The 25,318-nt window shown below is 40.5% G+C and overlaps 4 protein-coding genes across 7 annotated transcripts; 2 read left to right on the top strand and 2 right to left on the bottom strand.

The window, feature by feature from the left end:
- Nucleotides 1-2,141: 2,141 nt before the first annotated feature.
- On the top strand, nucleotides 2,142-6,034 carry tor1 (torsin family 1). Of its 2 annotated transcripts, none has more exons than XM_026173299.1 (5): nucleotides 2,142-2,549; nucleotides 4,077-4,342; nucleotides 4,433-4,608; nucleotides 4,941-5,068; nucleotides 5,149-6,034. In XM_026173299.1, the coding sequence occupies exons 1-5, from the start codon at nucleotides 2,351-2,353 to the stop codon at nucleotides 5,391-5,393; spliced, it is 1,014 nt and encodes a 337-aa protein (XP_026029084.1). In that variant the 5' UTR covers nucleotides 2,142-2,350; the 3' UTR covers nucleotides 5,394-6,034. The 2 variants fall into 2 exon arrangements, with proteins under 2 accessions (XP_026029084.1, XP_026029085.1); XM_026173300.1 differs by lacking the exon at nucleotides 2,142-2,549 and adding an exon at nucleotides 2,791-3,113.
- A 1,946-nt stretch (nucleotides 6,035-7,980) lies between these two features.
- On the bottom strand, nucleotides 7,981-10,876 carry nsa2 (NSA2 ribosome biogenesis homolog (S. cerevisiae)). Its single transcript, XM_026173301.1, has 6 exons — nucleotides 10,727-10,876; nucleotides 9,321-9,508; nucleotides 9,084-9,234; nucleotides 8,767-8,946; nucleotides 8,443-8,635; nucleotides 7,981-8,250 (listed from the first exon to the last, which is right to left on the bottom strand). Exons 1-6 carry the CDS (start codon nucleotides 10,727-10,729, stop codon nucleotides 8,183-8,185), a joined length of 783 nt encoding a protein of 260 aa, XP_026029086.1. The 5' UTR covers nucleotides 10,730-10,876; the 3' UTR covers nucleotides 7,981-8,182.
- Nucleotides 10,877-10,966: 90 nt separating this feature from the next.
- Nucleotides 10,967-16,911, top strand: gfm2 (GTP dependent ribosome recycling factor mitochondrial 2). The gene is made up of 20 exons (XM_026173295.1): nucleotides 10,967-11,409; nucleotides 11,497-11,581; nucleotides 11,947-11,992; nucleotides 12,086-12,183; nucleotides 12,304-12,429; nucleotides 12,500-12,588; nucleotides 12,690-12,778; nucleotides 12,879-12,939; nucleotides 13,312-13,497; nucleotides 13,591-13,671; nucleotides 13,777-13,925; nucleotides 14,669-14,809; nucleotides 14,928-15,027; nucleotides 15,119-15,305; nucleotides 15,402-15,478; nucleotides 15,560-15,698; nucleotides 15,791-15,976; nucleotides 16,125-16,240; nucleotides 16,322-16,504; nucleotides 16,602-16,911. The coding sequence occupies exons 1-20, from the start codon at nucleotides 11,368-11,370 to the stop codon at nucleotides 16,728-16,730; spliced, it is 2,310 nt and encodes a 769-aa protein (XP_026029080.1). The 5' UTR covers nucleotides 10,967-11,367; the 3' UTR covers nucleotides 16,731-16,911.
- On the bottom strand, nucleotides 16,902-25,163 carry hexb (hexosaminidase B (beta polypeptide)). Of its 3 annotated transcripts, none has more exons than XM_026173296.1 (14): nucleotides 24,828-25,163; nucleotides 24,529-24,683; nucleotides 22,832-22,897; nucleotides 21,940-21,986; nucleotides 21,710-21,820; nucleotides 21,516-21,617; nucleotides 21,297-21,429; nucleotides 21,029-21,209; nucleotides 20,856-20,942; nucleotides 20,695-20,767; nucleotides 19,181-19,361; nucleotides 18,735-18,825; nucleotides 17,423-17,527; nucleotides 16,902-17,273 (listed from the first exon to the last, which is right to left on the bottom strand). In XM_026173296.1, the coding sequence occupies exons 1-14, from the start codon at nucleotides 25,076-25,078 to the stop codon at nucleotides 17,210-17,212; spliced, it is 1,647 nt and encodes a 548-aa protein (XP_026029081.1). In that variant the 5' UTR covers nucleotides 25,079-25,163; the 3' UTR covers nucleotides 16,902-17,209. The 3 variants fall into 3 exon arrangements, with proteins under 3 accessions (XP_026029081.1, XP_026029082.1, XP_026029083.1); XM_026173297.1 differs by lacking the exon at nucleotides 19,181-19,361 and adding an exon at nucleotides 19,752-19,926 and having other exon boundaries at nucleotides 24,828-25,162; XM_026173298.1 differs by lacking the exons at nucleotides 16,902-17,273; nucleotides 17,423-17,527; nucleotides 18,735-18,825 and adding an exon at nucleotides 19,752-19,926 and having other exon boundaries at nucleotides 19,247-19,361; nucleotides 24,828-25,162.
- Between the last annotated feature and the right edge of the window lie 155 nt (nucleotides 25,164-25,318).

Genomic DNA, 25,318 nt, shown 5'->3' with positions numbered 1-25,318 from the left:
CAGAATAAAAAGAGAGAGAGAGAGAGAGAGAGAGAGAGAGAGAGAGAGAGAGAGTAGAAAAAAAAGAAAAAAGAAAACCACATTTTCCTTAAATTTCCAGAGACTTAGCTTAACTTAAAAAAAAACAACTGGCTTTAAAGTTTCATGATACGTTGTTGATTTGACCAAGTCAAAGCAGTGATGCCTCACACTGGTTTAGGATAAACTTTGAAATGGATATTTACACAGAGTGAAAGTTGCTTATATAAACTTTTATTAAAATGGATCTGGAAACCCATCTTTTAACATTTAATGTGAAGACGTGGCATCAAATTCCTTATCTTTCTGTAGTTCACTGCTCTTCCTGCTCCCAGAATAGCTAACAAGCCAATCTAAACATCTATTTAAGCAACATAATTTATATAGATAGAATCATTATTTACAGCAGAAAAAAATACTTAACTTTATTGAACATTGTCTTTCTCTCCCAGGTCCTTGTTAATAAATTATTTAATATTTATTCTATTTTGAGTGTTAATTTCTTGAAGGAAGAATATGTTGGTTTAAAAGACCCATTTCCTACTTAAAAGGAGTAGAACTGGCAACAATCCTTACTGATGAACTAACCCTAGACAGAGATGTAATTGATTGTCTTACCATTATTTGGGCTTTTATTTGAAATATGATCAGTTTATTTTAATGAAAAGGCCAGATAGGTTTAAATTTGTTGTAATTAGACCATTACATAGTCAACCTTTGTTTGATTCAGATGCCTTAGATGGTCATAGACCAATTTCTCACCTTTTTTTAATTGCAAAAATTCACGAGTTGTTTTGAAACAGCTTTGCGATCACATCAATGGTTTATTTGAAGACTTCCAGCCACGGTTTAACATTCTAATTACACGACTGCCTTAACACTACATTAAATTGATTAATAGACTCAACTGGCCTATCTCAAATTCTAAATGAGCCCACCCATCATCTTAATCACACTCTCAGTCTTGTCATGACACATGGTAGAGAAATGGAAATCCTTCCTTTGTCTAAGAATTTCTTAATAACCTATTATCAGACTTTTCTGAAAACTGTGTGAGATGCTTCTAGTTCATCCAAAACACCACAGCCAGAGCGCTACCCATGACTATCCAGACACTCTTTTTTTATAAGATTGTATTTAAAACTTTCTTTTTCCATAAAGTTTTTAGTCAGGGTAGATTAGGTGACCCCTCCTTTAGTTATGTCAGATGCTGTTAAACTGTCTTCTCTCTCCTATAGTTTGTTTTTTTATTTCTATGCTCTTCTTTTTCTCCTGCCAGTCTGATCACCACAGTAGTGTGCAGATACTACCATGGTGATCAGACTGGCACTGGAGTGCAGATAGATGCTGAGTGCTCAGCTCTTTGAGGATCAGGATCAAAAAGACATCAGACCACCTTCTTCCTTAGGTCCACCTGAGGCCTTTGTTTCATTATAGCAGAACCAGAGCTGTCATATTTATACAATTAAAAATAAATATCAGTGCAAAGATTGTTGTATTGTTTCTTTTTTATTTATGTAAAATGTTATATTACGTATACATGAATAGCTTACAATTCATTTTGTAAGTGCCAGAATTAGTAAAAAAAAAAAGAAAAAAAAAGAGTTTGGATGTTAAACAGATGTTTTACTGGACAAATGGCTCCGTCAGAAGTTCAGTGAATTTTGCAATAATTTTGAATGGTCTTTCAAAACTGTCATATCCTGATTTAGTCTGCAGCTGAGGTCAGTGATTTTCCTCCATAACTGTTATGCTGTGGGAAATGTTTGTGTTTGGCAATGCTCTCCACCAAAAGACCAGCTTCACAATACACAAGACAACAAAACAATATATAGTATATATAAAATATGGCGGCCTCTCCTTGGTACCAAAACTATCCTGATTTTTGACAAGTCCAATGTGACCTGGGGATATTTGGCTTACTGTAACATATTGTAAATAAAGACCTAATGTGAAACCATGGAGGAGCTTTATGAGCACAATTCCAAAGACCACATAGTGTGGAAGAATATTGTAAAACACAAATATTTAAAATTAAAAAAAAAAAGAAAAAAAGAAAGAAAGAAAGAAAGAAAAAACAAAAGGAGTGCACGTCCCTGCAGGAGTCACTGACTGCAACATCCGGACCTGGGAGAGGCAGACGTCACGCGCGAATTGTCAATCCTGCCGAAAATAGATAAGGAGAAGAAGACGCAACCTCACCTTTGGACCCATGACAACCGCAGCGCCACCTTCGCCAGCTGACTGTATCGAGTTCACTCACTCCGCTCACAGGCTCCCTGCTTTTGTTTTTTTCCTACTCTGTTTTATGAAGCGGTGACATTTGTGAGAAATGAAGCCGAGTACGCGGCACATCCTGCTGCTGTGGATGCTGGTGTGCTCCGGCACGACGCAGGCGATAGAGCCCATTAGCACCACCATAGCTGTCGGCATGGCTGCGGCTCTCACCGGGATTTTGGCTAGGTATCAGAACATTTTTTACTATTTCCACGAGTGCTGCCGACCAGAGTGGATTTCTTTCAACAAGACAGGTAGCATACCCACCAAACACCCCTGAACCTATTCTGAACTGCACACAAACAACACCCCAACTGTCGCTAACTGCCGCTTTAACGTTAGCTGAGCGGGGGATGTGCTACATGATAAGCTAGCGATACGACTAGTTTATTAGTATAAACATGTATAGTGCTTTTCTCTTCTTTTCTTGTCTTTTTGCATCTTTAAACTTGATAAACATTTTTTTGCCTGCTGAGCGTAGAGCGACGCATTTGTCACGTGTTCGTGACGAATAAGGAAGTTCTGCGTTGTAGAGCAAGAAGCTAGTTGGTTTACATGTTTAGCGCGGTATCACCGTGGTGCTATGACTATTTTGCCACAGAAAACGACTCATATCCGAAATTAGTTAGTTTTAACGATGAGAGCGAGACACGTATATGTTCTTTTGCATATTTTTTTGACTGTCGGCGTGCTAGTTAAAGCATTTGATCCGATCACAACAACAGTGGTTATCGGTATAGGCGCGACTCTAGGGCGGACTATCTACAATTACTTTCGCGAAAGCTGCGATTCCAAATGGATCGCCTTCAATGCGACAGGTGAGCAGGTGCCCCGTGCAGTGTAAACATAATAGCTCTGTGCACATGGTTTGTTTGACCTCGATTAAAAGTGCAGGCAGCTGTAACGTTAATTAGTTACGTTATCGTACGGCGCCGACGTTACAGTGCTATCGGTGTGGCTTATTTTAACCCTCGAAACTGAAAGCTAACTATCAGAGTAAAAGACTTTTAGATCACCTTTCAGCAGTGAACATTATGTAGACCCATCGGGTAACCTGATCTAAGCCAAAGACCGCCACTGCTGCCTCTTTAAATGTGAAAGGACTGAAGGAGCTCACTGTAGATGTGTATAAATGTGCTGTGAATGTTTACATTAACTTTTTATCAGCCTGTAAAATGATGGAAATGTTTGCTTATGTTTGACACCACTGTTCTAGGTAGTCTTAACTGCTCATCTCGTCTCCGTGCAGTGTATGATTAAGAGGGTGTTCTAAATGAAGTTCTTCTAAAAGGCACGATGTTAGCCTTTTTTTATCCTCCAAGCTGGTCAGCTTGAGGATCTGGGAGCAGCTTAAAGTACTTTGGTCACATGAACCATAAACCTAGTTGCAGCTGGAGTTTGATTCAGATCTTTTATGGCCATAATACAAATTTAATTATCCATCCGCCTTCACAGATTATCCAATGGAGAATTGGAGGTTACCCAAGCTGTCAGTGCACTTAATAAATTTTTTTTAAAGTATTTATTCAAATTTTTATCCATTCTATTTTTTAACCATTTGATCAGTTACTCTTTCTTGCACACAAAGTTTGTACTGTCCTGTCAGGTACTTGTTGATATATCTTTCCACTAACTACATGAACATATGAACTTATAAATGGTTTATGATAATGAAGAAGGTGAGACTTTTAGCAGCCCTACTGCTGTGGCTAAGGAATGCAAGAAAATAGTTTTAGACTCATACATTTAGCCGTTAATTCCTTTGACATTCTGCTGTGTAGGTCTCCAAAATGACCTGGATACCAAACTCTTTGGGCAGCACATCGCTTCACGCATCCTCTTAAAAGCTGTGAGTGGATTCATGAGCAATGAGAACCCGAAGAAGCCCCTGGTGCTCTCCCTGCACGGATGGACGGGCACAGGGAAGAACTTTGTCAGTAAGCTGATTGCTGAAAACATTTACAAGGAGGGAATGGACAGCAGCTTCGTTCATGTGTTCACATCCACACTTCACTTTCCACATCAAAGTCAAAGTGCATGCTATAAGGTACGGAGAGCCACGCATTTAGCTTTTGATTGAAACCCAGTGGTCTTGCTCTGTTTGGTCCGATTTATTCTGCTGCCTCTCTCTCCTCAGTCTCAGTTACAGCAGTGGATCAAAGGCAACGTCACAAACTGCGAACGCTCCATGTTCATTTTTGACGAGATGGATAAGATGCATCCCGGCTTGATCGACAGCATCAAGCCCTACCTGGACTACTATGTCAAGCTGGACGGAGTTTCTTACCGCAAATCAATCTTCATCTTTCTCAGGTGAAAAGCTGAATGCATTTCCACAGGACTAAGTCACTTTAAGCAGGTTCTGTATCTGTGTGGGTGTTGCACAGTGCATGTGAACAGCAATGCTCCTACTCCTCAAAAACACATTTGGAAAGAGGTTTCTGAGATGGTAATGGCTAATGGGCTCTTATTGTTGTTATTAAATCAACTGAATATGAGCAGTGCTGTCCACAAAAAAAAAATCCCTAGCAGTATAAGGAGTGTGCTATACTTATTCTCAACAATGAAGTAAATAAAGGTATAAAGGCTGTGAGTGATAACAGACAGTTGAACGCTAAATCTTATGTTTCTAATCTTTGTCATAGCAATGCTGGAGGGGAGAGCATTATACAGACGGCGTTAGATTTTTGGAAACAAGGGCGAGATCGAGAAGAGATTGAGCTCAAAGACCTGGAAACATCGCTCTCTCTGTCAGTGTTCAACAACAACCAAAGTGAGTGTAAACGACACTAATATTTCTGCCTTTATCCTTTATAAATGAGTAACTGCTCCACATGGAAATCTTTGTTCCAGGTGGCTTTTATCGTACGAATTTGATAGACAAGAACCTGGTGGACTTCTTCGTCCCTTTCTTGCCTCTGGAGTACCGACACGTCGTCCAGTGCGCCATGGCCGAGATGAAAGCCAGAGACATCGAGCCAAACGAGGACGTGGCAGACATGGTGGCCAGAGATTTAGTGTATTTCCCCAAATCGGAGAGGGTTTTCTCTGTGAAAGGCTGCAAGACGATAGAGAGCAAGCTGGACTACTACACATAATGTCAGCATCTGATGGATGCCGGGCTTGGTCACTATGTGCACTTTTTTTTCCCCTGAGGAAAACACTCAGCCAAAAGACTAAAGAGCTGACTCAAGAGGTCTTTGTGACGGTTTCTGTGTCTGGCCTTGTGGTCATGGAGATTATATCAGGAGGCCTTCTGTAGTGTTACATGTCACTCGCACTGAATGAAGGGCTGATGAAGAGCGCAGTGCCAGCTGAATGAAACATTAATAAGAATGAAATACTTTCCATTGCAACTGATCAAGGAGCTTGATGTCTGCTTTTATGTCGCAAGAATCTCAAAGAGAGATTTTCCTGAGAGCTTCTTGGTTATTAAGGGTGTCCTTCAGTCAGTGAAACTGTCACTGTGGTGCATGAATGTGTAATGCATCCATATAGATTACTGGAAAACACCTGCCTTACTACTTAATTTTAAATTCTTTTTAGTACTTTTAAAGTTAGGTTTGTTTTTGTTTTTTTACCCACTGGTCCACTGTACATGTAATTAAGTCAAGGGAGGACTTTGTAGGTGAGATCATCACAGTGAAGCTGTTATAGAAAAGGATTACTGTGCAGTCCAAAAAGTAATGACGCAGAATAGTTTTACATGTGTCATATTAAAATTAACATTTGCAAAACATGTGTGCTACTGTTAATGTCTTAAATTAGCTTCATGTGATTCATTGCAAATATATTATATATGATAATATATTATGAATGTTTGTAATGCATGAATATAATCTCACTTGAAAGGACACCACAGACTTCTTTTTTTTTTTTTTTTTTTTTGCATCACTGGAGCTGCAATTGGGCCCTGCGTAAACTCAGGATTTTTATTACTATTGTTTTGGGTTTTTTTGATAATTCAAAAATGTGGTTGTATGTGACTGGTTATCTTATTTTGATTTAAAGAAAGTAAAAAATGATTCCCCTCATAGCACAATACTGTCTGGGAAAGATGAAAGGAAGAGCATGAGAGCATACACTTGTGTTATCGTGGCACTTTCCACAGGAAGAAATGATCTGCTAGTTCCCCCAAATCTGACACTTTATTGGGTTTTGAAAGCATTTCAAGGATCTTTTTCATATTCTGCACAGCTGTTTATGGCTTCCTCTCACTCTGAGATAATTGGTGCTTATGGAAACTTACCTTACCAAGCTTCTTGGCTGCAAACACCACCAGAGTAGCAATGCACAAATAAAATATCCAGTTTTCTTTGTGGGACTGTTTTGTTTTTCCACATTTGGTTAGAACATAGGCACATAGCAGGACACAGTGGTATACAGATTGTATAAGGAGTATCTGAAAGCAATGCGGAAACCAATTAAAATAGCTAAATGTTAATTGTTACAGTACTCGTTATTAAAAAAGAAAAAATGTTAGTGGTTAAGCCGTCTACTTGCAAGGTCTTTATGAAGTCGTCATTCCTTAATGAAAGTGGTTTGACTTTTTAAAGCAGGGGGTCTAAGCCATGAGTTGCATAATAATCAAACAACTTGCAAAACCTGACTGTGCAAAGTCTAAATGAGTGAACCTGTCTGAGTGAAGAGGAGCGTAACTTGATATACATTCAAGTACGACCTTGCTCTTGTGCCAATATAAAGTCTAGTAAAATGTGAAGCTAAAAACACATTACAGAGCAAAAATCATTGTTTTATTGAAAGAATTAAGCACTGCAAAAGTAAAGTGTGATGTCAACAGTTTGAGGAATATTAACTAAGCTTTATGATGCATATGTGCAACTTTATATTGCAACAGACAAAATTTCAGAGTTCAAAGTATATGTGTCCCATTTCGTGTACTAGAGACAGACTAATAGTGAGTTTTGAAATTAATCTTTATTTATGGGCATTTTATTTCAGGATAAAACAGTATAGTTTGATTTATCTGAGAATAAAGTTGAAATGTGGAGATTAACAGTGTTAAAGTCAAACAACTTTATTCTCAAAATACAATTTTGGGTTCTTATCTCAGTCTCTACACCAACAGGTTTGTAAATCAGTCGCCTTTAACTTAAATTCAAGGGATTTTACAGAAGTATTGCTGTTCTAGAATTTCAGCCATTTTTCTACAAGGTCTCTCATTTCCAGAGGCCCAAAAGCAACTGGACAACTGACTGACAGGCAGTTTCATATTCCGGTAAAGCCTGTCCCTTTGTTTGATATTTATGGAATTGATTCTATACACTGAATTTGCATTTGGCATCTTCTAGCTGGAGCTCTCAATATGAGGTCCAAAGAGATGTTAATGCAAAAGAAGGACGTCCTCATGTTTCTATGATGCTTTTCAACAGCAAAGGGATCCTGTTGCTAGTGCTTAATTATTATCTACCATACACTGCTGTAAACTAAGCAGTTTGTAAGACGTTAAAGCGTCATGAACACATAGCACTCATATGTCTGATTATAGCTGTGATCTGGCTTTATCCCACACAGGATCCCACACAGTCCTCCTTTGTTGAACACAGTATCTGAACCCTCAATATTATCAGCAACAACCAGTATCCCTGTTTACGCAGTGGAAAACATCATGACTACTTTACTATTTTTTATGTGTGCACACAAGTATGCAAGAGTCAAAAAGGATCTGGTGTCATTTCAAGTTTATTTATTAAATTTCACACAGTAATTGCCACACTTTTTCCCCTCAGAGTGTCCTTTTTGTTACAAACAATGTTACCAAGCTCAGCACCAAAATCTTCATGAGTCTGCAGATTTCATTGCTTGTTGCAAATTTAGGTGGATACACAACAGCTACCAGGCACGGTCAGAAGGCAGGTCCAAAGTCTTATACCAGCAGAACTGCATTAATGCAGCCGTCGTTCTCTGGGTTATTTGTCACCTGAGCATATTTACCTAAGGAGTGAAATAGATGACATTTAAATATTTAGCATTTGTAGCCTGAAATACAGTAAATATACACACCGCTGCACTCATCCAAGAATATGTAACCATTTGTCAACACTGATATTTTGTCATCATTTACTAAGACTGGTGAGTGATCGGACTGTTGCAGCACATGTAAATGAGCTGAGTTTAAAGACTCACCCCAGATAACTTTTCCTCCTTGTGTTACCAGGCCCAGCTCACTGACATTGACTTCTATAACTGTTCCTTTTGTGATGACTCCTAGAGAGGTGTAGAGGGGTGAGGAAGGGTTCTTCTTCACTCCCAGGATCGGAAGACAGAATGTTGCTTTCAGCTCTGGGTGTGTGACATGAGCCTTCTTAAATCTCAAACCCTGAAAACAGAACAGAAAAATGGCAATAAACAATGAGCATGTGAAAGAAAGGTGTTTCCGATAATTTCAAGTGCAGAATATAACGTGTAACACGTGCAAACATTTCAGTCTGTCATCTGCTTCCATCTTACCGTCGGTCTGATGAAACGTTCATACTTTGGAGGTTTACGGGTAAAGCCGTCGCCCACAAAGCAAACTTTTGTGACCATCCTCTTCCAGGCTTTCTTTTGTCTCTTTCCGGTTCTGATAACTTTAAGCACCTCTGTCTCTCCTTGTGCGCGCACCTTGGGCAGAGGCACTTCCCATTTGCCCTACAGAAATGAATCAAGGTGGAGTTTACAAACAGTGACAATATTTCCACACATCACACATCGCAAAATGAAAGATGGCCCTGAAAAAACAAACTAGAAAAGCTGCAGCTGATGAGCAGATATTTGCCGACACTTACGGCCTTCTCTTTCCTCTTCTGTTTGATCATGTTGGAGAGAACTTTGGCACGAGACTGTCCCTCTCTGTCCAGCAGGTAGGCTGGCACTGCTCCCTCGGGGGTCTTATCATCGTTCTTCTGCTTCGTCTTTCTCTGTTCGTGCATTTTGATGCTGCAAAGACACATTAGATATTTGGATGTTTATGGAAGTTGTATTTTTGTGTTTTGTATTTGACTTTCTTTTTTTTTTAAACTCACGTCTTCTTCATCTGGATCTTCTCTGCGTGTCTCTGTTTGTGGTACAGTTTGGCCTTCAAACCTATCATCTTCTTGGCTTTGTGAGACCGCTCGTGGGCCTCACGGCTCTCCTTCTTCCTTTTCCTTTCATGGTGATCCAAACGGTAGCCGTGCCGCTTGCGGTGTAACTCAATGTGTTCGTTCTGGGGCTACAAGAGAAACAAAACAATCATGAAAATCAATTGAACCAAATTAAAACATATAATAAGAGCATGGCTTCTCTTTGAAATTTCAAGTAAAATCTACTGCACAGGATTCAGCACACTGTAGCTCCAGCACTACTGATAACAGCCTGTTCAGTGATTTAACTCCACAACCGTCTAATTCTAAAAATAAAAATCTATAAAGAGTACCAGAGGCTGTGAAGCAGGCACATCTGAATTTACTGCTGAGCTATACGAGTTTCTCAATGAATTCAGATCAGTCTGGTGGTATTTCTACAGCTCTCTGAACCACCCCACCAAAAATAAGATGTAGAAAGCACAAGGTTAGCAACAAAACAACAACAAAAATAAATAGGTCAGCACATATTGTCAAAATGAGTGTGTGTTTTCACAGATTCTTATTAAAGGGCAGCAGGCTGGAGATGTTGTCCCACACACCTCTGATCATGGAGGTCAACAATATTTTTCTGATTCAAAATTCATGATTTAAATAAGTTGTAAACAGCTGGTTCAGATGGCAGAAACAGAAATGCCAACAAAAATTCAAACCTTAATGGTTTCATCACAACACAAACGTTTCATTTAACTTAAACCTCCAAAACACTACGTTGGGCTGTGAAGTTATTTAATTTACATTAAGAAGCTTAGATCTACTTGAAATTTAATGAAATATGTTCATCAAATATTATATCAAAGAAAAGGGCCAGAAGGGTAAAAAAACAGAAAAAAAACCTTGTAACTGATTGTTTACATGTAACGTTTACTCATTAAAGGCTAAATTATGAATTTGTTTTACACAAAACAGGCAGGTTTGTCCAGATGTAAAAAGACAAGGGGAGATTATTTCAACACAGAAACGCATAAGAGGTATGACAGTTCAAATGAACTTCAGTCAGCTTCACTGTCTAAAATATAAAAGCTCTACAAAAGCAGAGCGAAATGTTCTTTAGCTTCACCTAACATAGCTCTTCCACAGATAAATACCCGAAAATATTCTTAATTTTAACATTAGAGGGAATATAACGCACTCGGTTAAGTAGTATCAAAATGTTTTGACACGGTAAGAATCACAGTGCTGTTCAGAGCAGCGGAGCGCGTCACTCAGCCACATGTAATCCAAAGCTAACGCTAGCACGACATGCTAACGCGTTAAACTCCCTGATAAAAGCCAATTTGTGTATTTTAAACGATTTGATTTCTTACCATTTTGTGTGCGCGGAGTTACGTGTTACGATAAGCGTGTCGTAGAAACTAACAGTTGGTAAAGACGCAAAGTTTCGGTGTTTTTTTGCTTCAGGCTGGGGTCCTTCTGATGTTGTTTTCCCCGGAGCCGATACTTAGAGGAAGGACGTCATCGTTCTGTAACCACTTGTCCGTTCGTTTCAACTGACCGGCCTCAGTTTAATGTAACACACGGACGGATAAAGTTTACTGTACACGCTGCGAATAGAAAAACTTACAAAACCGCTATTGTAATTTATAAAAGTATATAAAATGAGCTACAGCCGCAAATATGGACGGAAACGGAATTGATTTCATAGCCGGAACTATGTTATGACCTCTAAGGTGTCCCGGGGATGCATTTTGACGTGTACCAAGCGTGAATGTTTTGAGAGGTTTTTCATTTATGTAGGGCTTCTTTCGGTTTTGGGTAAAGTTCAATAATCGGCTGATTAGAACTACAGTCTTCCCGGCTCTCCTGTTTTAAATGTTGTGCTGCATCCGTAAAGAGTCGGCTGACATTGCTTCGTTCAGTCCTCTTCTGTCTAATGTTCCTCCAGTATGGCTCAAGTCTTCTCTGACTCTGAAGAAAAGGCAGCTCGGATAATAAGCAGATATTAAAAATGTCTCTCAGGGGATTGCAGACCTTTAGCAGGATGATTCGGGTGAGACATAATCCCCCCCAAAATCAGTACTGCCAGTGATTAGATATATGAACTCTTATGATTTGATAACCTGGTTTTGGTCCACAGGGGAGGCGTTTATTCGCTGCGGGGCTGCAGTGCTGCAGATGTAGACTAAGCTGTCACGTAAAGAGACATTACAGCCTTCTTCCAGGTAAGTTCTCTTATTGGATTCATTGGTTAGGTGAAGATTTGTGTTATATTTAAGATATATTTTCATATGAAGTGCCTGTCATTGTGTGTGTTTTAGTTTGAGATTGTTAAACTTAATTATTGCTCTGCATTTAAAAACAGTTTGAGACCTTCTTAAATAAATTAAATTATTTTGCAGAATGTGAAAAAAACAACTGGTTCAGAAATCTTGGGTGTATGTTTGTAAAGATATCAATAGAAAGCGAACTAGGCCTTTGCTGTTCTTTCCTGTAATACAACAGTCAGTTGCAGATAAACTAGTCAGTGATAGACTTTAATGTGGCAGCAGTGAAATCCTCATAATTGTGCTTCCTGTTCCTGTCATAGATGATGTCAAATCATTACGGGCTCTCGTCAACCCTGAAGTATCCAGGTGAGTAATTTAATTGCATTCTGCATCTGCATTAAAAAGTACCCGGCAGATTCTGCTGTGTTCTTAGAGTCCCATCAATTCGTGTGTCTACAGAATCCGAAACATCGGCATCATGGCCCACATTGATGCAGGCAAGACAACAACCACAGAGAGGATGCTTTACTACGCCGGTTACACAAGGGCATTGGGAGGTGTGCAGGAAAACAGCATGCAGCAGTGATGCAAATTCTTAATTATCCAAACCTGACTCTGATTCTTTTTTTAAAATGTTTTTTTTAAACAATTTGATTTCATGTCACTGTTGTTTTTAGATGTTGACGATGGGGATACAGTGACAGATTTTATGGCCCAAGAGCGAGAGCGTGGCATCACCATACAGTCAGCAGCAGTAACCTTTGACTGGAAAAGTCATAGAATAAATCTCATAGACACACCAGGTAAGAATAAAGAAATAAGGCAATTTCTTGTAGAAATTTAAAAAATGACTGAATGACTGCGTCACTACAGGACACGTTGACTTCACGCTTGAGGTGGAGCGGGCACTTCGTGTGCTTGATGGGGCTGTGGCGGTGTTTGACGCGTCGGCTGGCGTTGAGGTTATTTCCCCTTTTGCAAACACCTTCTTTTTTTCATTAAAAAATTGGTTTCAGGCTCTGATCATTGTGGGGGGGTTTTTTTCCTTTGAAAACGCCAACAGGCTCAGACTCTGACCGTGTGGAGACAAGCAGAGAAGCACCACATCCCCTGTGTTTGTTTCCTCAATAAGATGGACAAGCCTGCAGCGAAGTGAGGGACTCAGTTTAAGTTTTCCCATTTAATGGAAGTTTTGTTTTACTTTTCTGTTGCAGTGTTAAAATAGAGACTCTTTCATTTTGTTTTCTTTCAGCTTGAGTTTCTGCATTGAGAGCATAAGGCAGAAATTGAAAGCCAATCCAGTCCTCTTGCAGGTAGGTCATCAGAAATTTTTAACAGCTCTTTACGTTCCTGAAAAGTTTTTCTGTTTTATTTTGCCAATTTTATTTACACATAGTTTTGAGTGTCCAGCCTCAACTGACATCTACACATCAGCAGCTATTTAAATACATACATACATACATACATACATACATACATACATACATACATACATACATTTCACAGTTTAAACACTGCACCAGTGTGCATGTAAGCCTAGGATATTAAATGTGATCCTAAACTTGGCTAGCACAAAAACAGGTTTAAAACAAAATGTACTTACTGGATGAACTGAACAGAGTGTCTTTTAGTACAACAATACAACACAGCAGCGATATTTCAGTCTATAAACCCCTATGTCATAGATTCCTGTTGGCAGTGGAAAGAACTTCACAGGTGTTGTTGACTTGTTAACCAGTCAGAAGCTGATGTGGAAGATGAAATCTATGAGAGATGATGGCAGAGTGTTTGAAGTCAAAGCTCTTGACCGGTCTGATGATCCAGACCTCCTGCAGGTGGTCAGCGATGCAAGGACAGCTTTAATTGAGCAGGTACACGATCAGATTGGAGTAACGTTTTCCAGCATTACTTAAGGTGCCTCCGATTTTTTTCTTCCAGTTTACACGTCTTTTCTCAAATCACAGGTCGCTGATCTGGACGATGAGTTTGCAGAACTGTTGCTAACCGATTTTAGCGAGAATTTCGATGCCATTCCCTCTAATAAAGTAAGTCTTGCGAATTGTAGTGCCCCAATATGACCTTTTAAGGTACATCAGTGCTGCTGTTAGTTCTTGTGAATATAGACTTATCAGTGTCGAACACGTCTCCAGCTTCAAGAAGCCGTGCGGCGAGTTACTCTGGCCCGTAAAGGTGTACCGGTCCTCTGTGGGAGCTCTTTGAGAAACAAAGGTGTTCAGCCTCTTTTAGATGCCATCCCTGCCTACCTGCCTGCTCCTAATGAACGACACCATGATGTGGTGTAAGTGAACCTTTCATCTTACTGCTAACTTAGACTAGACCTGTTATAACACCAAGTTAAGTATGTTTTTTACCGTTCTTATCATTTTAGATCACATTGCTCTAGTTTAGATCAGATTAGGCTGGAAGGATTGGGTTTTTTTGGGGTTTTTTTCAATTTGATATTATTAATTGTAACTGAAACGATTGTTTCTTTATCTGTTGACTAGATTACAACTGAACCTAACTACAGAGAATGCTTGGTGTTGATGCTGTGAATAGCACTGATTATCTCTTCGTCATGGCTTCTGTTAGCTGGTGGGACATATTAGGCAGCAAGTGAACATTTTGCTCTCAGAGTTGATGCGTTAGAAGCAGGAAAAATGGGAGAGCGGACGGCTTTGAGCGAGACTGACAAAGGCAAACTTGTGATGGTTAGACGACTGTGTCAGAGCATCTCCTAAACTGCAGCTCTTGTGGGGTGTTCCCGAGTTGCAGCGGTCAGTAGAAAGGTGAAAGAGAGGTGTCAGAATACACCGTGTGTCCCAGTTTGTTGCATATGGGGATCCGTAATCGCAGACCCGTCAGGTTCTCCATGCTCACCTCTGTCAACCTCTGAAAGGGCCAACAATGGTCATGTTAGCATCAGGAATGGTTGACTTGGCCTCCAAATTCTGAAAATTCAATCGAGCGGCTGTGGGATGTGCTGGACAAACAAGACTGATACACGGAGGCCCTTAAGCCCTGTTCATTATCATCTCACAGGCGGTGGTACAAAGACGACCTGTGTGCACTGGCCTTCAAGGTTCTCCACGACAAGCAGCGCGGCCCTCTGGTGTTTCTCAGGATCTACTCTGGTACTCTGAAACCACAGATGGCGCTCCACAACATCAACAGGAACAGCACGTATGCAGTTTCGAACCTCTGATCTCCACAGCAGCTGCAGTGTAACACACTTTCACAGACGTACTCCATCACAGAGTCATTATTACAACACAGCATGTCCAATCTTGTATATTTGCAGTGAGAGGATGAGCAGGCTGCTGGTGCCATTTGCTGACCAGCATGTAGAAATCCCTTCGATGACAGCGGGAAATATTGCTCTTACTGTGGGACTCAAGCAGGTAGAGCTTCTCTAAATTTCCAATATTTGCTTAAATTAAGACACCCCCCCCCACCATCAAATGTTCCTTATGGTTTCTCCTTTCATTTAAGACAGTTACAGGAGACACTATTGTGTCATCGAAGGCGTCAGCAGCAGCCGCGGCCCGTCGAGCCCAAAATGACAGCGAGGCGGGAAAGAGGAGCAGAGAGTGTGCCAGCGTGATCCTGTCAGGAGTGGAGGTCCCTGATCCCGTCTTCTTCTGCACCATAGAACCGCCATCTATGTCCAAACAGGCCGGTCAGTTATTTGAGGCGATTATGTGCAAAGTGTGTAGCTGTGCTTCACCAACTGTGCTCACTCACTTATTAATTTTTTTTTTTTTTACCATGAAAGATCTTGAAAGTGTGCTCAACTGCCTCCAAAGAGAAGACCCCAGTCTCAAAGTCCGAGTTGATCCAGACTCTGGTCAGGTAATGCATCGGATTAGCCGGGACTTTCTTTGTCCAGTGCTAGAATGAGTCACCGAAACCACCTTCGCTCTCCGTTCTCAGACCATTTTATGCGGAATGGGAGAGCTGCACATCGAGATCATCCACGATCGAATCAGAAGAGAGCACGGCATTGAGACTCACCTCGGGCCGCTGCAGGTTGCTTACAGAGAGACAATTCTCCACGAGGCTTCGGCTTCAGGTACAAACACTTTTCACTTGTTACATTTGGAGGAACAGTTTTCGTCAGCTTCGCGCAGCAGCCGTCAAATTCTTTTTATGAATTTGGTGCAGACACGCTGGACCGGACAGTAGGGGAGAGAAGACATGTCGTAACAGTGGAGCTGGCTGTCAGGCCTGTGGATGTCGCCTCAGTGGGTGGTTCATGCGAACTGGCTTTCACAGAAGAATTAGAGGGACAGCTTTCAGCAGAAATGAAAGAGGCAGTGGAGAATGGAGTGCACAGCTCATTTCTTCAAGGTAAATGGACCAAACTCATTTTTTCCCTCTTTCAGGGAAACACACAAAGCACTGGAACGTCCCTTATTTTAGTTAAATATTTTTTTAATTATATGCTGTATATTTATTACAATTTCCCCCCCTTAATTGCAATAACTCCTTCATTCAGGGCCACTGCTAGGTTACCCATTGCAGAGTGTGTCTACACTGATGCAGCGTGTTACCATAGAACCTGGGACTTCACCTGCCATGGTGTCTGCCTGCGTGTCTCGCTGCATGCTGAAGGTAAAAGCATTATTGATAAGCTCTAATTGGTTAGTGCTGGAACTATAAGGCTGAGCCGTGGTTCCATTTCTTTGGATGCAGGCCCTGCGGCTCGCGGGCGGACAGGTCCTCGAGCCAGTCATGTTGTTAGAAGTGACTGTCGGCGATGACCACCTCAGCTCGGTGCTGGGAGACTTGGCTCAAAGACGAGGAACGGTCAGAGACATCCAGAGCCGTCATGACAACAAGGTGCTCTTAGCAACCGTGCCCCTGGCTGAGATGATGGTGAGAGGACACTCAAACGTTAACAGATTGCTTTTTTGGAGGGTTTAATTTGCTAGTGAGAATTATTTCTGATTTAAAAATTTGTGTCCACGTAAAGGGTTATTCCACCGTTCTACGAACACTGACATCTGGCAACGCCACATTCTCCCTGGAGCTGGATACCTACGAGGCCATGAACCCTCAGGAGCAGAACACACTCCTCAAAAGACTCTCTGGCCTGCTGTGATCCCAGTTCAGTAATGTGACCAGAAGCCTTCTCAAACAGAGAGATGGTTTTTTTCCTCCCCCTCAGACAATAATAATTAGTCTGGATCAAATATTTATTCTGTGAATATCTACAGCTGGTTAACAGAGACAAGAAGTTGTGTATGATGTTCTAAAATAAACGTGAAACCAGTCACTTTAAATCCTTGGTTTTTATTTTGTAAACAACCAGAAAAATCTTCTGAACTTTTAACTTTTTATTGACAATGAATTCTAGAAACATTCATAAAAAAAAGTGCAATCATAACAGTAACACCCTCGACATTAAATGTGATTTAAAAGTTCTGTGGAGCAAATCTAAAAAAAGGACGATGTGTTTCAGAGCTCATCGGTACAGTGATCTAGGAAGTTCAGCATTTTAGTTTCATATAGTTGAAGAATAGTCAAAAGAATATGAATTTCTTCCCTTTCCATTTCATTTGCTGGGTCCGGTCTTCGTTTTCAGACACCCTTGTACTCATGTGGACAGTAGCTGGAAAACAGCGGCTCAGCTGGGATGCCGCGCCTAATGTAGGACAAAATTATTTAGTAGTGGAACAACACCTTAATGCAAAATACCTAAATGAATCTCCTCTTAACAGAAAGGCACCTGCTAACTGATAAAATTAGCAGGTAGATACAAATTAGTGGTACAAAGGCTCCTCTGATACTTACTCTACCATACGGCAGCGGTGCAGCGACAGTCTGTTGAAGGCATCGCCGATGTCGGTCACGTCTTTGGCGCTCCACAGCCGCTCTGCCACAGCACTGGCACGAGGCCTGGAAGTAATAACAAGAAGCAGAAGTTTTGGTTGTCTGGAGTATTCAGGTTAACTCAATGAGGGAGGAAAGCAATCAGCAGTGATCTTAGAGAAGCAATTGTTGCTGCCCATCAATTTGGGAGGGCTTATATGGACATTTTGAAAGTCTCACATCAGAAAAAGACTGAACAAGTATGGGTTTGTTTGGAAGACTTGCCAGGAGAAAGCCTCTCCTCTAAAACATGGCAGCACAGATTAGGTTTCGGGGATAATATCCTTTGAACAGATGAGACTAAAACAGAAGTCTTTGGCCAAATTGGTGGAAATCGAACACAGCATTGGCACAAACACCTCGTAACAACTGCCAAGCACAGTGGTGGAGGGGTGATGATTCAGGTTGTACCGAGTCAACCATGAACTCCTCTGAATACTAAAGTATTGTAGAAGCAAATGTGAGATTTCAGAAAATTCAGAAAACCTATAACAGAATGGCTGAAAGAGAAAAAAGTAATGCTGTATTGGCACAGTCAAAGTCCAGACCACGCTCTCGACCTCAAACCTGATTGAAATATACTCCACAGCATTAGATAAATACTTCAAGAGAGCTGTGTTCATGCAAATAGCTCTCAAAGGTTCCTGAAAACCTCAATAAATTGAACATTGTAAACCAGAGGTCTCCAACCTTTTTTGCGCCATGGACCGGTTTATGCCCGACAATATTTTCACGGACCGGCCTTTAAGGTGTCGCGGATAAATACAACAAAATAAAACTAGTACCGGTACCAAAAAAAAAGAAGATTTATTCATAACACATGTGAAAAGACCAAGGAAAACAGAGTTAACAATAAAAACGATAACAAAATAACGCTGAAAACCGATAAAAACCCTGAAAACCATACATTTCACACCTGAGCCTCAACTCTCGCGGCCCAGTAGCAAACGACTCACAGACCGGTACTGGTCCGAGGCCCGGGGGTTGGGGACCGCGGTTGTAAACAATAGAGGGCCAAAATTCCTCCACAATGTTGTGAGCGAAAACAATTACTGAATGATAAAGTGCACCTCGTTTTCTATACACTGCTTCTGCATTTTTGCTTAGTTATTGAATAAAAGAGTGTAATATGTCATGTGTTGTTGAGCTCAGGTAGCATTTACCTCATTTAGAACTGAATAATATGCATATTGTCTGTTAATCGCCTATTAAAATGCACCTATATCAGGCTTACCAAAGTCTGGGTGTGAGGTTTGTGGCGTCCACATACTCTCCCCACAAGCAGGCCTCTCCACCAATCACCAGCTTTTTCTGCTCATCAGTTCCTGTTTTAAAATTTAGCATTTGATCGGGTCAGGGAAATTCAACAATGACACATTCGAAAAACTGAAAAGGGACAAGTGATGAATAAAATAATTTAATTATTTAAATTATATATTCTCCCGAATGACAGTAAAATATTAATTTATTGTTCTGCTCGTTACTGAACAGGCTTACACCAATTTACACAGGAGTGACCTTCCTGAAACTTGAGATCTAGGCCAAAAGTTGACTACAGTGTGACCCTGACAACAACAAAGCAATAAAATATTATCACATGAACGTGGTCAAGTTCTGACAGGTTGTAAATATGAATCGGAAATGACCTTAAAAAAAAAAAAAAAAAATGCAGACACAAACCCTTAAAGTCCTGTGGGTCGGCCTTGTAAAAACCCTGCCAGTCCTGCCCGTAGGAGATACGGTTCAGGTACCAGGGAGTGGACAGCAGGGTCTGGTACCCTGATGCAGTAACGCTTGCCATCTCATTCTGGTATTGTTCCTGGTTTCCCTTCCAAACGTGGATTAGTGTGTCTGCTTTCAGCTACACAGCACACACATACACAGACATCTCAGTAATGAGAACATAAGAGAAAAGTACGGGGAGGAACTAGGACAAAAGCTTTTTCTAGCTTTATAGAGAACCAGTCATGCACAAATGTACCCAACATTGTTTACTCATGACTTCCTTCTCATTTTTTTCAGTATCATTTCAAATATGCGATTGGTCCCCCATAGTGGTGAAAACAGCAGCACATTAAAAGGAACAACATCTGAAACCACCAACCACAATGCCCCATGTTCAGTCTGTTGGCCTTTTGTCACAACTGTGCAATTTTCAAGTGTACAAGTGTAAGCCTGTTAGAAGTAACAAAAAAATTGAGTTCATATCAATATATATTCAAAATATGACCAATTCTTGTTTAAAACTGACCTTCAAAGTTGAGTGGTTCAACTTTGTAGTACTTCTGCCAATCCTGCCCGTAGCTAATATAATCTAGGTACCATGGAGCAGAGAGGATGGTGGTGTAGCCTGCTGCCGTGACACTGCTCATCTCCTTATCACTTCCGCCACCAATCCACACATGCACTACCGTGTCAGGCTTTAGCTGGAATGGTTACAAATCAAACTCGTGCACTTGAGTTAAATCGTTACATGAAGGTTGACTGTGACTAAAGAAATGATTAGAGGACATGACTGGTGTAACATCGTTTTGCTTTGTTGTCAAGAGTTAGACGAGAATCTCAAGACTAATTTCATGTCTGTCTCTAAGTTAGCATAAAAAGCTAGTAAGCTAAGCTTACTACAAAGTCTTGAAATGGGTAAATTGCTGTTACGGCCTACATCATAAAATCCCAAAGTCTAATAAGCAGACTTTAAATCTTTTAAGCCATTGACTCTCAAACTTTAGTAGCCAGGACCCCATACAGGCAAGACAAGCTTCTTAATGATGCAAATTGAGCTAGTTTGGACTTAGCATCATTTCACAGTATTGATTATTTGAATATTTCTCTATGATTGTCAGCTAGCTAATATTAACAAGCTTCCTGAGAAAAGTGACTAATTTCATGACAGTTTAACACAATTATACAGTACTGTGCAGAAGTCTGGAGTCACCTTTCCTTTCAGGCTCATGAGAAATATATATATGTATCATGGTAACTATAGCCCCAGTAACCGGCTACTAGTGCGAGCCTATAATTTAGCATTTAGACAATTGAGTATTTATCCAACTTTCAGCAAGAAAGTAAAAAAGCATAATTTTTCCAATTAGTCCTTCACTAACTAAATGAAAAACTTCAAATTAAATCAAAGTTAAATTGATGATAAAGCATTCAACATTCAAATTGATTTAGCTAATGTTTCAAGAACTTACCTTAACACCATTGTCAAAGACCTCCTGCCAGATCAGGTAGCCCTTCTTGGTAGAGGTCACAATATCCAAGAGTCTGTTGGATCAAGAAAGCATCAAAGGAAACTTTTTTTTTTTTCATTTCAACTATTAAATAGCAAACAGAGGTTTGGTGGGAAACACACTTTTGGATGTAGAATGATTCCAGTTTTCTGTAGTCGTCTCCAAAATGTTGCTGCTCCATGAACTTCTGAATGTCTGGGTTGGACTTCCTGCAGGACAAAGCCAGCAGCTAATATCTGTTGCCTGACCTCTGAGGCGAAAAGTAATTTTTCTGACTATGCGTGCACAGTCTCACCAGCATGTGAAGTCCACCTCATCACCTCCCAGGTGAACGTAGCCATCGGGGAACACGGTGCTGATCTCCGTGAAGAACTGAGCCATGAAGTCGTACGTGGTGTTCAGAATGGGATTCACTGGCCCGAAAGAGCCAGAGGGTTTGGACCCAGAGTAACAGGGTGTGAGAAGATCTTTTTGGCCTGATGGGAAATGATAGAGTAAAGATCAAGACATCTTCAAAAACAAAAAAAAATTGTTAAAACTAAAAAGTTGTCTAAAAACCTCACCTTTGCCCCAAGACTGTGTGTGTCCTGGAGTGTCAAACTCCGGTATGACGCGAATGCCTCTTAGACGAGCAAACTCGATTACCATCTTCACATCGGCTGGTGTATACACGTGGGTGTATGGGTGGTAAGCTCCCTGCGAACAGTGGATCACAGCACTCTTAATAAAAAGCACCCTGCTCCTCTCTGGTGAAGTTTAAAACCAACAAACTTTGTACCGACTTGCTCGCTGAGCTGTGGGAAGGTTCGGCTTAAGTAAGGGAAGGACTGATCATCAACAATGTGCCAGTGGAAAACATTGAATTTGTTCATTGCCATTGTTTCCTGTATGAATGAACCAGGAGAGAAAGTAATTTAGAAAGTCTGTTAAATGATTGAAAGGTAAAAAAATTTTTTTTTAATGGTTTTACTCGCACCAAATTGGCCAAAATGACTTTAATGGGAAGGAAGTGCCGAGAGCTGTCCAGTAAGATGCCTCTGTGTTGAAACCTGGGGAAGTCATTGATTATTGCTGCATTGATACTTTTCTGAAAAAGATGCAAAGTTGGGGGACAAAAATTCAATTCAAATCTAGCTCACAAAAAGTTTTTTAAGGATTAACATGGTAGAAACAAAAAACAGAACCAGCCAAATGTCTTCAACTTACAGCTCCATATTCATCTTCAAACACCAACTGGCTAAAAGTTTCCAGGCCTAGAAAAAAATATAGCAATCCAAAATAAACACATGATACAGTTCTTGGAAAACATTACACACCCATAAAACTAAATGTAATCTGAAAACAGCAAAGGATAATATGACCAAAGTTCAACAACAACAAGTCGTGTTGAGGTGTGTCCTGTGTAAAAGCTCTTTGGCATTAACATCAGCACAAAAACTGCACTAGGAACTTCGTGGTCTGGGTTTCCAAGGCTGAGCAGCACCTGTAGGTGGCCCAGTACTTTTGGACAAAGAGTCTATGAAGCTACAACTATAGTTAGCTTAGCATTAAAGCTATAAACAGGAAGCTGTGGCACGTCTACCAATTGGAAGGTTGTGGTTTGATCCCGGCTCCTTCAGCTTACATGTTCCCAGTGTGTTCATAGGATTTTGAGTGTGTGTAGGATGTGTAGGACTTTGGGTGAGTGCAGTAAAAAGCACTTTGAGGGCTCAATTAGAGCAGAAAAGCACCATACAAGTATGAGTCCATTTAGCATTTGCAAACACGGAAGACCTGAGCAGACTATTACTGTACACAAATAAATGAGGTGCAACATGATCATTTATAAGCCTGAGAGCTGCTGGATGACTTTGTTCACCCCGTTTCTAGCTAATCAGGGCCTTGATTTGATAGCTATCATCTCGTCTCTCAGCCAGTAATCGAATAAGGAAATTTCTCAAAAAACAAACAAGATAAACAAAAACTATTCATATGAGCTATTTAATTTAAAAAAAAAAGACAAAGAAATCTTTATAGAATTTCTTGTTTTCTTACTACTAAACAGAAAAGGGGAAATAAGAAATTATTTGACAAAGAAAATAAATGCTGTAAATCCTACCGTGCAGAGCTCCCCAGACCTTAGGTGCCTTCAGGACAGCAACTGGCTGATTCACTGTCAGTTCATCTGTAAGAAACCACCACCTGTTTACTGCATATTCAGCGTGTCAAAACTTGGCCGATTGTTGTAGAGGTGTTCAGGTCAGGGTACGGAAATGGTCAAGTCACGGCCTTAAGGAAGGATTTGAACATTTGGTGTAGATTAAGGTTAGGGTTAATTCTAGTATTTGATCTCCAGGTGATCACTAATTCCACTGCAAAGTCTTCAGTGTGACCACGGAAACCAGCCAAAAATGCTCTAGTGCACTGAAATTACCCTGCATTTCCAATGTAAATAAATGTATCATCAATGAAATATTAGTCAGAGCATTCACAGAAAAATGAATGTTATAACTTTCTTTGAATGAAAACAATTTCATTTGTAAATCAAATAAAATGCAAGTTGGTGGTACTAAAGTCAATACTGACGTTTTGTAAGAAGTCACATGTCAAAAATGTAATTAAACTCTGTAATTTAATGAAATTTTAATCTCTTTAAAACGTCACAATATAAACCTGTTTTTTTTCTTCATTTCAGTCTGATTTCTAAATGTACTTCTAAGTTAGGTGTTAAAGTCTAAGAAAACAGGACAGAAACCACAAGCAAGAGTAGATAAATATCATGCTCATCATGCAGAGGCAGATAACAGTTTGCAATATTCATTTCCGCATAATCACAGATGGACGAAGTGTTAAGATCATTTATATACGCTTGTGAAAACGACCTTGTCTACAGGACTATGCAGTCCTGTTAAAAACTACATACACCCCTTGATTCAGCAGCAGAATGCCTCAAACTATTGTTTGCTTATTGTAGTATTGTACTGTTGTAGTGTTCTCTGTATGACTGGAATAGTCTCTCGTTGGTGTAGAGGCATTTTGGCCCAAAAGCCATGGCTGACAGTTGGTATGAGGTATTTGTGCTGATTAACTGCGTTCGAAATTTGGAGTTGTAAATTATGACCAAACATCACCCCTTGGGCATTGTTCCAGAAGTGTTGTGATTCATTCTTATGCACATAAAAAAAAACAACATAAAAAACCTCTCTAAACAACCCATTTGGAGAGGCTGTTTGTAATTGTACTATCATGGATTTTAACCTTTAACATGCTAACTGAGGCCTGTAGTGTCTGAAATGCTTTTGCTCTGACCTTGGGGTGAATTTCCTGGGATGTTAAATGCCCAAACTTGTGCCTTTAGAGAGGTGCCCACAGTGGCCAATGATCAATTAATCAATGGCTGCCACTTAACCTTTTAATTCCTATGGGAGCTGTAAGCGTGTACTTAGTTTTTCCACATGGTTGCATAGTATGAAAATTTGTTTTCAGGTGGCAATAGTTACAATCAAGTTAGGAACACTTCATACATAATCAATATAAAACAGCTGTACAAATTTGCTCCATATTTTCATTCATTCGGTTTCACTTTCATTGCACATCTTTTTCGTTTGGTTTGCTTTGTAAAATCAGAAAGTGGGAAGTACCCTGAAAAGCTGGAACATACATGTAATAGAGTAAAAAGTACACAATTTCCCCTCTGTGACGCAAGGCAGTTTATTAACAGTAGTTACAGCTTGTTACATGGAATAGCTGAGGAAGAGGCGCCTGATTGGATACCGCCGTAAAACATGACATGAACGAGGAAGGGAAGGTACTCACATGACTCGTCAGAAGTCACACTGGGGTATCCGTCACATTCAGAGTCAGGTGATGTGATCCACACCTGCAGCTCGGACAGATCAGAGGGATCTGATCGCCTGTTGTTTTTGCTCCACCACTGCTTTTTAGCGCTGCCGAACATGTACTCATAATACCTGCAGAGAGAGACCGCACGAGGGTGGAAACTGGCCCCTGAACGCAACACGGGCTGCGGTGTTGAGATTTCGCCACATATATAAATAATGTGCAGCGATTTAAATAAATAAATATAAAAACAGCTTATAAACACAGCTGCTCACCTCCTGTATGCGCTCTGTAGGAGACTGCAGCTCGGTCCAGCGGACGATGCTTTGGCATCAACAATCCTGAAGCTGCTACTGGTTAACTTGAATGAAACCTCTGAAATCTGCACTTTCTGCGGCAGAGGCCACAGGGAGCCGTACTTTGACGCCTCGAAAACGGGCTCGGCCTCAACATAGTCGTCGATGTTGTTGTGCTGCAGGCCCTGGCAGAAACTAAGGGCCAGCAATAGCGACACGAACTTCAGCATTACTGTTTTGTTGACAAGTTACAGTCAAGTCACAAGACCTTGCGACAGCAGCACTTTTATTTTGCGAGAGGGGGCGGGACTTCCATGCGGAAGTCAAATTTAACAGAAATTTAAAGAGAAACCACAAACCTGCCTACTCTCTTGAAAAGTACAATGTATCGTATATTTACTCACCCAAATCATCGAGTCGGGTCCAGTATGAATGAAATGTTATTGAAGTAAGCTGATTTACTAATGCTA

Source organism: Astatotilapia calliptera, chromosome 7, assembly GCF_900246225.1.
Source record: "Astatotilapia calliptera chromosome 7, fAstCal1.2, whole genome shotgun sequence".
Taxonomy (NCBI): Eukaryota; Metazoa; Chordata; class Actinopteri; order Cichliformes; family Cichlidae; genus Astatotilapia; species Astatotilapia calliptera.
The sequence above is the reverse complement of the archived record's forward strand: the minus strand, read 5'-3'. Positions and strand labels throughout refer to the sequence as shown.

Coding starts and splice junctions, on each gene's coding strand:
- tor1 (XM_026173299.1), top strand. CDS start 2,351: ATGAAGCCGAGTACGCGGCACATCCTGCTGCTGTGGATGCTGGTGTGC. Junction 2,550..4,076: donor GATTTCTTTCAACAAGACAG/GTAGCATACCCA, acceptor TCTGCTGTGTAG/GTCTCCAAAATGACCTGGAT. Junction 4,343..4,432: donor GTCAAAGTGCATGCTATAAG/GTACGGAGAGCC, acceptor CTCTCTCCTCAG/TCTCAGTTACAGCAGTGGAT.
- nsa2 (XM_026173301.1), bottom strand. Junction 8,947..9,083: donor AGAAGAGGAAAGAGAAGGCC/GTAAGTGTCGGC, acceptor TCATTTCTGTAG/GGCAAATGGGAAGTGCCTCT. Junction 8,636..8,766: donor AACGTTTCATCAGACCGACG/GTAAGATGGAAG, acceptor TTCTGTTTTCAG/GGTTTGAGATTTAAGAAGGC.
- gfm2 (XM_026173295.1), top strand. CDS start 11,368: ATGTCTCTCAGGGGATTGCAGACCTTTAGCAGGATGATTCGG. Junction 11,410..11,496: donor CCTTTAGCAGGATGATTCGG/GTGAGACATAAT, acceptor TTTGGTCCACAG/GGGAGGCGTTTATTCGCTGC. Junction 12,779..12,878: donor ATGGACAAGCCTGCAGCGAA/GTGAGGGACTCA, acceptor GTTTTCTTTCAG/CTTGAGTTTCTGCATTGAGA.
- hexb (XM_026173296.1), bottom strand. CDS start 25,078: ATGCTGAAGTTCGTGTCGCTATTGCTGGCCCTTAGTTTCTGCCAGGGC. Junction 22,898..24,528: donor TGTGACTTCTGACGAGTCAT/GTGAGTACCTTC, acceptor GGTTTCTTACAG/ATGAACTGACAGTGAATCAG. Junction 21,987..22,831: donor GGTCTGGGGAGCTCTGCACG/GTAGGATTTACA, acceptor ATTTTTTTCTAG/GCCTGGAAACTTTTAGCCAG.